This window comes from Marmota marmota, unplaced genomic scaffold (genome assembly GCF_001458135.2).
Source record: "Marmota marmota marmota unplaced genomic scaffold, marMar, whole genome shotgun sequence".
NCBI lineage: Eukaryota > Metazoa > Chordata > Mammalia > Rodentia > Sciuridae > Marmota > Marmota marmota.
In genome coordinates this window covers 7711217-7726475 of record NW_025999945.1, presented here as the reverse complement: position 1 = coordinate 7726475, position 15259 = coordinate 7711217, and the positions used below count along the sequence as shown (strand labels likewise).

The 15259-nt window shown below is 39.1% G+C and overlaps 1 protein-coding gene across 1 annotated transcript; it reads left to right on the top strand.

The window, feature by feature from the left end:
- Positions 1 to 2613: 2613 nt before the first annotated feature.
- Ankrd1 (ankyrin repeat domain 1) lies at positions 2614 to 11052 on the top strand. The gene is made up of 9 exons (XM_015500114.2): positions 2614 to 2877; positions 3523 to 3702; positions 4602 to 4739; positions 4880 to 4987; positions 6012 to 6110; positions 7211 to 7309; positions 7507 to 7605; positions 7738 to 7836; positions 10144 to 11052. The coding sequence occupies exons 1-9, from the start codon at positions 2851 to 2853 to the stop codon at positions 10252 to 10254; spliced, it is 960 nt and encodes a 319-aa protein (XP_015355600.1). The 5' UTR covers positions 2614 to 2850; the 3' UTR covers positions 10255 to 11052.
- The last annotated feature ends 4207 nt before the right edge of the window (positions 11053 to 15259 follow it).

Below are 15259 nucleotides of genomic sequence, written 5' to 3'. Positions count from 1 at the left end.
TTTAATTCATTTTGGTAAGGAAAGGGTTTGCCCAGTTCGAAGCTAGATGAAGGCAAATAGGAGCCAGGTGTGGTGGCAAACTTGGGAAGCTGAGGCAGGAAGATCACAAATTTGAGACCAGACTGGTCAACTTAGTGAGACCCTGTCTCAAAATACAAAAAAGTAAAAAGAGGCTGGAGATGTAGCTCAATAGTTGAGCACCCCTGGATTCAATCCCACGGTGCCAACAGAGAGTGGGAGGTGCTTTCCTCCAGTTGAGAAGTTTTGTTCTCAATTTTGACGAATGATTCAAAATACAATTTTGCTTTATATGTTGCTAAGGAGCTAAAGGCATGTAGAATCTCTTTTCAAAAAGCATATTCCCTCATGCTTTATAAGGACAAACTGGATCGGTGTGGAAAAGGTTTGCCTGGCTGTGATTTTGCTGGCCCTAAATATACCCAAGCTGGCTCCTTTCTCTCTGTTTCTGCCCATGTTGCCACCCCCTCTTCAACTGCTCTGCTCTGCAAAGTTTTCTTCAAGTCTTCTGGAGCCTTTTGTATACAGTCAGGTTTGAGGGGATAATTAAATTATGAAATGGAGAAAAGGGTTTGGTAGCCCTTCTGACCCATTTTGTATTCTTTGAGCACCAGAGAGCCTTTTAATCAGTTTTGTGTGGTTCCTGAGTGGATCTGGGTAGAAATGGCTTCAGGAAATCTGCAAGTTACCTAACATTGCTGTGCCTCAGTATCCTCTTTGCAAAGAGTGCTGGTCTTGCTCAAACTTTGAGGCACAAACAGCTCTGAAATTCCATATCCAATGCCACTGAACAACCTGCTGCCCCTCCTTAAAGAGATCTCTTTTACTTCTCTGAGTTTGTATTAGGCTTAGGAAAGAAAGGTGTAAGAATGGAATGTAGGAAAAGCTTGCTTTGCTATTTCTCACTTCAAAAGACCAAAGAAAAATAGTGTTAGCTGTGCCCACCTCAAAGAAAAGGGTGGGAGAGTTCTTTCAGTTACCCCTACCCCTTACAGGATAGAATATTAGTAGACCAGAACACATGATACAGGAGTTATTGGTAGGGTCCCTCTTTGTCAGTGTTTTGGTTTTGGAGGTCAGTGGCTCATTCTGAAAGTTCCAGAAATGTCACCCATTGGCAGGTTATTTCAATGCGGGAAGATGAGAATGGCAGCCATATTGGTTTGAGTGGTGAGTATGAGGAGACAGTGATGTCTATTTAACATCCCAATCAGCACTGCCTTCCTCCAATAGTTCCCTTCTCTTACTCACTCTTATTTCTTTTACAAAAAAAAAAAGTAAGATTTTAAATGGCTTTGAAGATAGTAACCTAAATAATTTTCATAATTTAATACCTCAGAAATGAGAAACCATAAACAGAGATCTTTTTTTTTTTTACCCCTCTTCAAAGCAAAGCTCATCACCCCTCTAGCCATGTGTCTCACATCTTATACCAGAATCATCTGATGCTTTGAAAAAGACAGATCCCTAGAAATATCTGTAAATATCTGGCCCCAGATTCCCTGTAGTAGGGTCAGGGGAGTCTGAATTTTTTTTTTTTGTTTGTTTGGGGGCGTATTCTTTTTTGCGGGGGTGGGGCAGTGCTGGGGTTGAAACCCTAGGATTGCAACAAATGTTAGGAAGGCACTCTACCACTGAGGCACATACCCAGCCCCAAACATATATATATATATATTTTCTGGTACTGGAGGTTGAACCCAGGGTTGCTTTACCACAGAGCTACATCCTCAGTCTCTTTCATTTTTATTTTATTTTATTTTATTTTGAGACAAAGCCTCAAGTTTGAGGCTGGCCTCAAACTTGCAATCCTCCTGCCTTGACTTTTCAAATTGCCTGGGTTATAAGTGTGCACTACCACTCCTGGCCCAAATCTTTATTTTCTCTTCTTTTTATTCTCTCTCTCTCTCTCTCTCTCTCTCTCTCTCTCTCTCTAACAAATTCCCATGGATGGTTTCTTTCCCACAGCATTTGAGGAGTTTATCTCAATAACCAAATCAAGGTCATGTTGTTGCTAATAACTGGTCTCATATAATCTATCTCTGGACCACTCTGATCCATTTCGAAGGAAAAATGCTCCAGTTAGTATGCTGTTTTAGAACACAGTGTACATGTCATGTGCTAATTATGGCCAATGACACTATAAAATAAAAGTGCATTACTGAATGCTTTTAATTTCTTATAATAATGGTAAGTAAGGTGGCATGTCATGGGGCCATTTTAGCCCCAGACATCACTCCAGAGAATTCCAAACAGATATAGACAAGTGCCCTCAGGACCCGGATCCTTTCCTCTCAGGCTGTTTACCCACAGAAATAGGATGCCCTGAGGCAACACTTCCCCAAAGTGAAGTGTTGATAATTCTGGTTATCAGAAAGATATTACTGGGAGTGTGATATGCAGAGCATTCACATTTTCTTGATAGGTTAGTCATATGAAAACTGACAAAGAAGGAAAAAGAGCAGTGATGTGGTGCAATATCAACAGACAGCTGTCCCCTGGCTTCTCGATAAATAGGATGACTCACATTGCTGAGCAGTGTGGTCATTGCCAAAGGAATGGCCCTCTCACATTTCTTCCTGATTCACATATTCAGCAGAGTGCGCTTGTCATCCCCTCCCTCTCGGGCTTCCCAGACATTGAGTCTGGAATGAAAATTCACCTGCCTCTGAGTTGGCCACTAGTGGGGGTGGTGGGTGTTACTTGTGTTCCAAGGTTGGAAGATTATCTCACCCTGCCCAAGCTATTTAAGCTGACTGGTGTGGAGAGGCTCAGCAGGGCCAACTCCAGGGGCTCATTCCACAGGAGAGAGACACACAGACCACTGCCACCAACATGATGGTACTGAAAGTAGAGGAACTGGTATGTAAGACACATTATTTTTACACAAGGAAAACTGGCTCATCTTGGTTTTAATTTGAAAGTTGAGATGCCTTTTTCTTCCAGACATAATGCAAGGGAACTCTGAGAATGTCATGTTTGGAAAAAGGGGTAGGTTTATGTGATGAATCGAGTGAAATTGGAATAAAATGGAGCTGCCAGTAATGAATTCTCTGCATATTTCCTATGTATTATGTTCTCCTTTGGTTTTATTACTATAGTGTGGAATCACAGGTAGTTATCAAAATGCCTTAGGGGAGATTTTTTTTTTTGCAAGAATATATGACTGGAAAATTTCCAAGTCAATGCTGAGAGTTATCAAAATTACCTAAAACTAGGGAATTTTAAATAAGCAGAGAAGGGGTTGTGAATCTCCTAGAAGAAATCTGATTATGTGGACTCAAAGTAGATTTAAATATTTCAACCTACACTGAGGCTTACTTTAACTGAGAGTGGACATGCACCTGAAGGTAATCCTGGGTTATCTGTAGCCGTCTGAGAGTGTACCACATGGAGGTGCCTGTCACCAGGGAGGAAGGACCAAGAACCTCCTGCAGCATCCTCTGTGGAGAATGACCCCAGTAAGGGCACTGCTCCTTCTGACCATGCTGTCTTCTTCCTTTGCAGGTCACAGGAAAGAAGAATAACAACGGGGAGGCAGGGGTATTCCTTCCAGAGGATTTCAGAGATGGAGAATATGAAGCTGCTGTCACTTTGGAAAAGCAAGAAGATCTAAAGACACTTCCAGCCCACCATGTGAACGTGGGGGAGCAACAGTGGATAAGCGAGAAACAGCGAGAGGCAGAGGTGAGAACCTTTCATGGAATCTATTATTGTGGGGTTGGCGTTGGGTGAGGGATAGAGGCACCATGGAAGAAAGGAAGAAGAAAGAAAATAAAACCACTCCAGAGATGTTTTCTGGACCAAATTTGAATCCTTAAAGAGGCAAAATATATGGAATAGGTTTGGGAAAATAATTCTTAGAAAAGCCCATGACTGCTGGTTTCTGAATCAGTGATTTAATGTGCTATGATCATGTTTGATTGAGAAACAGGCTTAAAGAGATAATCATGTCATATGAATTTCCAATGCCGTGTTCTGTTTACTTAATCTCAAGTAAAGGAGACCTCTTTTTCTCAATAATGTGGTTTGTGGTCCATGGATCAGTTAGACTGTATCTGTTATCTGTATTGACACAATCTCTGTTGCCAAGCGAAGTTTGACTACTTACTAACACAGATAAAATGTGCATCAGTTTGCTGTACTCCCTGAATAGTGGTCCACCTGAAAGAGAATGGCACTATTATTTCAGAACTTAATATTTATTATTAGATTCTTTTGGGCTGAAAAAAAACCTTTAATTTTTGAGCATGATAAAATTCTACAGAAATCTGAGGCTTATTTATGGCATTAATTAGGAAATCATCACTCAGAGACTAGATCGTGTCTCCAGTTAGTCAAGGGCTGATCTACAAGCAAAGGAAGAAAGCATGAAGGCAATTAGCTAAAAATTAGAACCCCAAATACCTGAATAAGAAATTACTAAACCAAAGTCAAAGAATTATTTATTTATTTTTTTAAAAATTTTCTTGCTCAAACTGTTCACATTCTTGTGTCAGACTTTGCAGATTTTGTTTAGACAACAGCAGAATGCATGCCAAGTAGAATTCACCACGTTTTTGACACCTGGATTTCTTTTTTTTTAGCTCAAAAAGAAAAAACTAGAACAAAGATCAAAGCTTGAGAATTTAGAAGACCTTGAAATAATCATTCAACTGAAAAAAAGGAAAAAATACAGGAAAACTAAAGTTCCAGTTGTGAAGGAACCAGAACCTGAAATCATTGTAAGGACTGTTTGGTTCTGAAGTATTAATATCCAGTGTTGTGGTAGAGGGGAGCAAATACTGGTGGAGGGTTTGACTGAATGTAAGACAGTTCACAGTGATTCTCACGCTATTTTATTTTATTTTTTTTTTGGCTTTAGACAGAACCTGTGGATGTGCCTAGGTTTCTGAAGGCTGCTCTGGAGAATAAACTGCCAGTAGTAGAAAAATTCTTGTCAGACAAGAACAATCCAGATGTCTGTGATGAGGTAAGGTTTATTCAAAGCACTGCAAAATCCAGATCATTAATTTTGTGTTTCTAATGCTTTACTGAAGCCTTGAGACTTTGGTGCCAAAGTCTTTTGTCCTGAAACAGTTTCCCCAGCTGTTGCCACATCTGCCAGAAGCATAACAGGAGAGTGCAGTTGCCCCCGCCCCCCCCCAAAAAATTCTGGATTAGTGCAATGGATTGGTTTTTGTATTCATATAATTCTGGCTGATTTTGAGTTTGTCTTTAATTTCTCAGATCCTTGGGAAAGACTTAACAAGGCAGGGTCTAAAAGTTACTTTTGGAGAAATATATTATTAACATCATCTTTGGTTGGAGCCAAACACATCAATACTAGACAGGCAATCTGGAAACTGGAGTTCAAGTTCCAGCTCTACGCCTACTTGGCTATTTGATTTTGAGCAAGTTCAAACGCATTCTTTAAGCCTCAGTTTCCTTAATCTGTAAACCTAGTCTACTACAGTGAAAAACTGTCCAAAGTTTTTCCAGCTCTAATAGTCTATTAATTCACTCACATGAAGCCAATTTGCCAGAAATCACTAATCCTTTTGTAATTTTCACCCCATGAACTGAGATGGGGGATCCTATTAAAAATGAGTCTCCCATTCTTTCAAGAAAATGAACTAAATCCTTTTTGATATTCAAGCTAACAACAATTTTGAATAGAAGAAAATTGATCTGCATAACAAAATGCTACATGAACAAGAAAAGTGTAAAATACAAGAAAGGGAAATGTCAGTATTTAGGTAGCTTTGAGGTTTTAAGTCCACATCCCTCAGTGTAAGCCTTTGAGAACTTAGAAATGTATGTGGCAGGAAGCTCCAATCATAGTTGTGAGATAATTATTCTAATTCTGAAATTGTTAACTTTTTGGCTTTTCTGTTCATAAAGAAGTACCCAAGTTTCTCTCAATTAGGCCACCAGAGTCCCCAGCTTCATACCTCTGAAAGGATCATGAACATATATATATATACATCGCTATCTCTTTTTTAAATCTCTGACAGTATAAACGGACAGCTCTTCACAGAGCATGCTTGGAAGGACATTTGGCAATTGTGAAGAAGTTAATGGAAGCTGGAGCCCAGATTGAATTCCGTGATATGGTAAATATATTTCTTTGCTTGGAAATGAACCAAAATAAGTAGACTATATGAAGCTCAAGAAAACCTATCCTAAAAAACTGGGCTGATTGGATTGAAAATTGATCTGAGAGAACCAGGCAAAAGCTCATTTCTCCATACAAAAGAAAGTTGGAAGATGGGACTAGGTCATGTGGAAAGTATTTCCCATACATGCTGAGGAAGGGGAGTGTTCTGGGGAAGAGAGAGGAAGTGAAAGCTGTTGAACAGAATTCAATAACCTCATCAAAGAGTTGGGTCATTATCAAGTCAGTAGCATTACTGAGAAGTCATACAGTTGACACTTGCCTTTCAACACCTCTGCCCTCCCATTATACACAGCAGCCTGTTCTTGGCCCCTGGGCTGCCAGCAATGTATAAGAATTTTTTAGCTGCGCACTTTATGTGAGAGATGCCAATTGCCACCGATGAGATTTGGAGCTAGACTGCATACTAAATGAATCGCATCCAAGGAAAGTAGCTGCTATTCAGAGCTCAATAATTCAACCACTGTGATTTCTACAAAGACCAGTATACAGTATATTTTATGAACTGAAGATTGGGCTGGGAAAAGGCTTCATTTATTTAAATGCAGCTCAATTTGATGTTATAGTAAAGTAGAAAAAGGATATCAAATATTCAAAGGACTTGGCCAAAACTGAATCTAAAGACCAAACAAGTTGAAAAAGAATTAAAGAAGCAACAAAACAGCAATAAAGTTTGCGTGTAGTGACACCAAAATTCAGGAGTGTGGGATTTGGAGTCCAGAGATAAACCAAATAGAGCAGAGAGGAGGAAATCTACTAAAAGAACAATGTGCAGTGATCACAAGAAAAGGCAGTTGAGGTTCTGAGGCTCTCCTGGTAGGAAACGACAACAGGGAACATATTTAGACAGTTAAATTACAATACTTGGTAAGAATCTTCATCTATAATAGTTAGAATTGACCTGGGGACCACCTAGTACCTTAGTACCTCATGGATGCCCTAGGAAACCTGAATCCCCCTGGGTCTTAGAATCCCAGTACAAATCCTCCCGACCAGGTTCTCCTTTACATCTTTGTGTCCTTTTACCTTCTGGTACAGCTTGAATCCACAGCCATCCATTGGGCATGCCGTGGGGGGAATTTGGATGTCTTAAAATTGCTGCTGAACAAAGGCGCAAAAATCAGCGCACGAGATAAGGTATTTTCCCTTCGGATCTCCCTCCTTCTCTCTGCCATCCTCCCAGCCTCTTCCCAACCCCACCTCTCCCCTGAGGTCATCTGGCAATGTGGGCTGTGTGGGCACCCTAGCCATGTCCCCCCTTGCACCTGCCTTGGGGTCTAGGACAGGCTCTGTCTTCACTTCCAGCCAATCAACCATGTCTTCCAATTTTCCAGCTGCTCAGTACAGCACTGCACGTGGCGGTGAGGACCGGTCACTACGAGTGCGCTGAGCACCTCATCGCCTGTGAGGCGGACCTCAATGCCAAAGACAGAGTGAGTAGCCGGACAAAGCTGGGCTGCCGACTTTGATTGTTTTTTGAAATCACTCTGGCAAGCAGGGGTGCCCGGACGGGACCCACTGCTGGCTTCAGACCTATCACTAGCCTATTGGCTCTGCCTTTCTAGGAGGGAGACACCCCACTGCACGACGCCGTGAGACTCAATCGTTACAAGATGATCAGACTCCTCATTATGTATGGCGCAGACCTCAACATCAAGAACTGTGTAAGTACTGCAAACAACGGGTAGAGCTCGCAGGCCTCCTAATTCCCAGAATTTCCTAATGCTTGAAAATATATTCCCACATGGTTTTATTTTGGGGGATACACTGATGATTTAAGTGTTTCTGCTCATTTCCATAAGGATGCTGTCGATTTTGGCAAAGACTCAGGTCATGTGGTCAGAGGTAGGTAGAGCCATAGCTACTGCTATACCTTCAGTATCTAATAATTCTGTCTGGAAAGTAAAAAAATGGTCAAAATTAGCTCACCTACACAAATACCTGCATGAAAGAAATCCAACCTGCCTTTGTCATTCCTGGCTGAGCAGCGCTTGGGTTAGTTCCTGAAAAATGGCCTAAAATTCCACAGGGGTCAATGGAGTCAATGAACTAAAAGTAATCAATATCCAATCAGGATGATTCAGAATAGTCTTTCTCTCCTTATAAATAACCACATGAAACATTACTGCTTTCTTCCCGGGTAGTTTTTTTTTTTTTTTTTTTTTTTTTTTTTATAGAAAAGCCTATATTTTTCAGATAACTTCCCATCCATTCTTCATTTTGGCTTATCTGTATATATCCCAAAATAATTTCCTATATTAAGGCCTTGAAAATTCTTGTATAAGTACATATTAACTTCATCAGTAAGCAGGGAATGTAAGCAACTTTTTCTATGGTATAAATTCTCAGGCAAACAGCATCTAATGTAGGCTTTAAAAATATCAGGAGGAGGAATGAGTATAAATTACTGGAGAAATAATTTTGAAGATTTTGGATAATTACTTTACAATAAAGGAAAAGAGTCATTTTCTAAATGCAAATAATTTCCTCTCCTTATTTGTGGTATTGTGAGGTTGAAAGGAATATTTTATCATTTTAAAAAAAGAAGAAAATATCTGGCTTGGTGACAAGGACAAAGATTGGTGATAAATGGAGCCTATTTGGGATGGAAAATGTAACCAGTAGGGTTCCCTCATGCTAGATACTAAAATTGGTTTTATCTTAATAATTTTTTAAAAGAGAAAAAGTAGATTCAAGGAAATCACCAAAAAGCTGCAGAAAACACAGTTTTTGGGTGACAAGATGATCAGACTTCCCAAGGGTCAAGTAGATCACGTAAATCACTTAAATGAGTGGTTCCTGGGGTCTGTGCACATGGCCTAGTATGGCTTTTTCCCAACCCCTTACATTGTTACTGTCTGGATCACAGGTGCCATGTTGCCACCTCTTCTGATTTTTGCACAAATCCAGTTAGGAAATTGCTTGATGTCCAACTGTTGCCAATTAAGTCTAACTTAAAAAAAAAAAAGTCAAATCTAATCTGGGCAAAACATAATAGATCTCTAGACTGATTTGCATCTCAGAGCTTCTAATTTTCAATCTCTGGCTTAAAGCATACTTCGGAATGAATTTTTAGGACTTCTCATAGCTAAAGACAAGCATTGAAAGATGACATGGTTTTAATATTTGTAAATATCTTGAGGCGTGTGTATAAGGGAGAATAAAATTTGATCAAAAATTATTTATTCTCACACGTCATTGACATCAACTCCAAGAAGAGTTGATGAACTCCTTGGGAAGACCTAGTGCAAATCCTGAGAAGCTGTGGAAAATCTGCTTTCAATAGTAGTCACCTGAGTGCTAAACCAAGGTGCACAGAGCAGCATCTGAGTGCTAAGCAGAGGTGCTGCAGTGGCTCATTTGTCAAGAGTTCACAACAATTCAAGAATTATTTTCTGCTGGGTGTAGTGATGCACACCTGTAATCCCAGTGACTGGGGAAGCTGAGGCAGGAGGATATGGCAATGTCTCAAGATCCTTTCTCAAAAATAAAAAGATCTGGGGAGGTCGCCAGGGGTACTCTACAATCCCCAGTATCCGGCAAAACAAAACAAAACAAATGAATCAAAATAGACAACCAAAAACCAAAACCAGACTATTTTTCAAAACAATAGGACCAAAAAGGATAGTACCACTTCCTGGAGCTATTAATTCCACAGGATATTGGAGATGTATACAGGCACTTTTGTTTTTTAAACTTCAAAATGATTTGGGTTGCTCTTGTCACTTAGTGTCTAAGGACCTGGGATATTACCAATGACCCACAGGAACAAAATAAAATAAAAAAGCTAATATAAAATACCCAAAGCATTCCTATGAGAAACAGTGAAGGCTTGTTTGAATATAAAATGCAAATCCCTTATAGTAGAAACCATAAAACACCTTGATAACATGTACTTTGTTAGCATACCTACAGAGGATGGGAACTGATTGTTCACATGCAAGTCAACTTTCCTTCTCTCTTTTGACTAGGCTGGGAAGACCCCAATGGATTTGGTGCTACACTGGAAGAATGGAACCAAAGCAATATTTGACAGCCTCAAGGAAAACTCCTACAAAAGCTCTCGTATAGCTACATTCTAAGAGAACCGAGACTCTTCATCAGTATGCTGTTCACTGCTTTTTTTTCAAATTTTTTTTTTTTTTTAAGGCATAGCCCAAAAGAAGAGTAACTAGCCATAAAATCCAGCTTGTTTGTCAACTTGTTAGGAAGACATACGTAAGGAAGTTTCAAGAAACCCCAGGGATATTATACCTATTTAAATTAATATTAGTGAAACTCACTGTTTTTATTTATTTATTGACTTCAATGCTTATTTATTGATTGACTTCAATGGCACAGTTATTCTGACTTTCATGAGCATCATTTGTTGGGCAAAACTTAATTTGTGCATAACACTGTCAGAGCCTTTCCATAGATGGTTCTTAAACCATGCAAAGGTACAATGTTCTAAGTGCCAGCTTATTATATGTCCTCAATCATGCTGATAGTTTAAGGTATTTTTTAAAGGACAAGGGTGATTATTGCAGCCCTCTTTTCTTCTGGAGTTTTAATGTTGATGTTTGGGTGAAGCAATGGAAGGCATGTAGTAACAGGAAAGGAAACAAGAGCATGAAAGTAATTCAGTACAAAAGACAGTAAAGCCAGCCATTTCACCCCGGGCCTGGTTGTTGTTGCAGTTTTAACCAAGTCACACAGTGTACCAAAGCAAAAGAACGTCATGAGTGTAAGTGAAGGGCAGTAGAAGGATCGGCTTATGGGGCCATGAAGAACTGAGTTTGATCTCAAAACATGAAAGGAAATGCAGACTGTAAATGTGTAAATATTTATTATGTTGTAGGTATATTTTATATTCATAATAAAAACAAACTCACTCTAAACCTTCTTCTAAGTTCTTCTGTAAATATGGTAGGAATGTCCCTTGTGAAAAAAGGCCACTTAGGAGGGTGGATTTTTTTTTCATTGTTTCCCATATTGGATATTTCCTGTACAATAGCACTCTCGGTATTCAATGTGTGTACAGATAACCCTGAGGATCTTGTTAAAAAGCAGATTTGGATTCAATTTGTCTCAGGTGGGGCTTGGGATTCTGTATTTCTGACAGGATCCCAGATGATGAGGCCATGGAGTCCCACAACCACACTGGGCATCAAGGTTGAGAACTGTAAACATAAGGAAGCAGTTCTTTCTGCTCCAACTGTGTGGAGAAAGAGACCTCTGGTGAGATGAAAAAGTACTGCAAGTTCAACGAGTGCAACTAAATCCCATAACTCATCAGAGCTTTAACCATCACTGCTGTGGATAGGGCTGGCAAGGTCAAAGGCCTTTGACTGACATTTTGACCTCCAATGGAAGCTAAATTGCTGCCAAGTCTAAGGTTAGGTGCTAAGACCTCTGAGGATAAAAAGTGTCTCCTGTCTTTCTGGGGCAAATGAATATTAAAAAAAGAATTAGCTGGGTACAGTAGCCCATGCCTATAATCCTAGTCACTTAGTGGGGGTCTGAGACAGGAGGACCACAAGTTCAAGGCTAGCCTCAGCAACACAGTGAGCCCCTAGCAACTTATTGAGACTTTGTCTCAAAATAAAAATAACAATAATAAAATAAGGGGACTGGGGATCTAGCTAAGTGATAAATTGCTTTTGGGTTCAATCTCCAGCACTCCCACCAAATAATAATAATTAGAAATAATATATAGTATCAATTTATGGCAAGTACAATGAAGGGAAAAAATGGAGTGTTATGAGTATCTAAGATGTGCAGGTATACAATTTGGTGGGGATGGGAGGGGGATTCTATAAAGAATTTTTTGAGATGGTGACCTTTAGGGTGACTATGAAAGATAAACTGGAGTTATTCAAGCATAGTGTTCCAGGCAGCAAAAGAGCTAGGAAAGGGCAAGGGTATGGGGATGTCTGGCACTTGAAGAAATATATGAAGGCTAATGTGAAACACAAGCATTGTATCCCCCAAAGCTCATTCCAGGCAGGATCATGTATAATTAACCTCTTAGTAAGCCTCTACCATTTTGGAAGAGTGTATAGGCAGTCTATAACCAGAAAGTCTTCAGTTATTCAGTCATAGACACATAGAGTTATGAGGATGGTTTAAACCAATCCATGGAATTCATCTCCCACAGGCTTTTGAGTGTTCGTGGCAGTTCCATGCTCTCTGTTCGCTTCCTCCTAATTCCCTTTTGCCACCTCTGTGCCTTCCCCACAGGGTCTTGGCTAGCTTGTGAGAGACTTAATTTGTTCTTCAATTTTTTTCCAAGTAAATCACTTATAACACAGATGACATTTCTCTTGATTCTACTGATAACTCATAGCATAATGTGGATGTATTACTATAAAATACAATTTTTACAGTGTCGTCTTCAAGCCCCTCTCCCCAAAAGAGCAGGGAGGGAAAAAGGAGAAAATTTAATGAAAATTGAAGATCTCTGTTGCCACATAGAAATATTTGCACTAATAAAGAGGTAGAAGTTATGAGAGACAACATGGAATAAACCCCATTAAACTAAGACCAACTCTTGTTTATCTGTAATGGAAGTGGTTAAATGGAAGTGGTAAAAATTTCACGTTTCTATCACACAGAGTCCATTTTTTTAAGCTCCTTGTCTTCCCGCTGAACTAACTCTTTGTTCACCATCTTTTATCTTGTGTTCCCTCTCTGTAAAGGGCACATCCCATTAGCCAATGGAGAATACTCTAAAGTTGTTCTTGACCTTTCTCTTAGCTGCTCCCTTTCAATCAACCAAGTCTTACCAAGTAAGTACACAGCCTTCAGAACTTTGTAACCTGTCCCTGCCCTCCAGGCCTAGGTGCCTCTCTCCTAGTTTAGACCACCATTACTTCTCCCCTGGAATACTCAAACACTCCTTCCATCTGCTGGACTTCAGGCTTATGTATTTACCTTCAGGCTTACTTACTTTCTGTTTTTTTCAAATTGTAACCAAAGAATTTTTCTAAAATGCAAATCTAATCAAGTCATTCTCCTTTCTAGCCCTTGCATGGCTTCACATTTTCCCCAGGATGAAATGAAAACTCCTTAACATGTATAATAAAATCCTTAAAATATGGCTGCTGCTAACTCTATTTTTTATCTCTCATTATTTCCCTAGTTAAACTGGAAATATCAGCTCTACCGAATTTTAAGTTCCTTGAAGAATCCAGGCACTTGATTTACTGTTTTTATGGACAGCTCCCTCCCCACCCCAACCCACCCCAAAATATTGCAAAACTTCTTCTCATCCATCTCCTTTGGTTTAGTTGTATTTTCTCCAGGAAGCCATCCTTGAACTCTTAGATTTTGTTGGTTCCCTCAGGTGTGATCCAGTTGTACTTTTCCCCTCCATGTCATGATTTTTAAAAAATTTATATATAACAGCAGAAATAGCATGATGTTGATCATATTGTTTTTCTCTCTCCTCTCCTTTTCCAATGGAAAAATCTCCTTTCTTATCTTGAACACGCAATAATACTTATTAAGTATTAAACTAATACAGAAATGAATTTTGAAAATAGTCAACATCACCAATAATCTTAATTTCATGACATCCTTTGATTATTTGCCCACATTATTTATAGGTAGAAAGCAGTTTTCTAATTTTTTCAAGTGGACAGTTTATTCTAGGCATCTTTATAGATGGTATTCTTTTGTTTCAACGTATAATGGATCATTTAATTCTGTCATTGGGCATTTATATTGTTTCATTTTCCCACTATTTTAGTCATTGCTTCAATGAATGTTTATTTATAGACCCTTTAGACACCCTTTAAATGTTTATTTATACACCCTAACCAGTTATTTCTAAAGAACAAATATACAGAAGTATCTATAAGGTTGGTATACCCCCTTCTACAATGTTATTGTCTGCACCAATTTTGAAAATATTTGTTTTATAAATCTTGTTTTTAATACCTTTTCAACTTGACATGTAAAACCAAGATATTTTTGATAGGTTCATTTCCCCTCATGTCTAGTTAAGTTCAGCATTTTCATGTTTATTGGACACTTTAAAAATCAACTTTATTTGCCTAGTTTCCTATGAAGTTGCGTCCCCTTGATAAGAATTCTTGTGCAAGTGATTTATTTATTGAGTGCTCTGCAAGGTAATGAGGGAAATGGGGAAGGACAGAAGAGACAAAGATGTGGTTTCAGAAGAAAGCCACCCTCAGCCTACTCCCTTGGGATACTTAGGAGCATAAATGGCACCCCAGAGGTCAGAGTCTGGGCTGTAGTGCCCTGCATTGGTCATTGGCCATGGGCCAAACTCAGAGGTGGGCAATCCTTCCCAGGTATCCCTGGGCAACGTGACTTCTGTCAGGCTAGGACAACAGTCTGACAAAGGGTAAGCCAACACCCTGGGAAAGGGATCTGGATAGACTCTAACAGAATTTGTCAAGATAGGTGTTTTTAAAAATAATTTCTTAAAAGCCAAGGATGATAAATCTCTCAAAATGTACTTTACTAGTTATGTTTTTCTAATGGAATATTTTTATAGAGACAAATCCATCAAACTTTTTGTTTTCTGGCTTTGATGATCACACTTCATTTTATTCCAATCCAAAATTATTATTATTATTTTTGGTACTGGGGATTGAACTCAGGGGTATTTAACTACTGAGCCACATCCCCAGCCCTTTTTTAAATTTTTTTGACACAGGGTCTTGCTAAATTGATTAAGGGCTGGTTTTGAACTTGTGATCCTCCTGCCTCAGCCTCCAGGGCCATTGGAATTACAGGCGTGAGCCACCACACCTGGCCCCAACCTGATTATTATTATTATTATTTTAGTGAGACAAATTATAAATCATATTCTGTCCAATTTGAATTTAACAAAATCCAAATCAAAATGCCTATTATCTAGATTTTTCTCTGGTATCTTACAAATTTGGTTGAATCTTTACTCAATTTGCTATGGATGTGTACTGGTTGTAAGATAAAGATGTAACTCAATTTTTTTCCTAAATAATGCAATTATAACTGATATGTAGTAGGTACATTCTAAATACCAGGCCCCGGTCTAAGCAAGCTTTCTACAAAAAGTAAGCTACTTAACCCTTGCAGTGATATCACAGGTAG

Bases quoted from the DNA above. Each gene is read 5' to 3' on its own strand.
- Ankrd1 (XM_015500114.2), top strand. From the start codon at position 2,851: ATGATGGTACTGAAAGTAGAGGAACTG. The intron at 3,703-4,601 runs GTGAGAACCTTT...CTTTTTTTTTAG, and splicing joins AGAAACAGCGAGAGGCAGAG to CTCAAAAAGAAAAAACTAGA. The intron at 7,606-7,737 runs GTGAGTAGCCGG...CTGCCTTTCTAG, and splicing joins ACCTCAATGCCAAAGACAGA to GAGGGAGACACCCCACTGCA.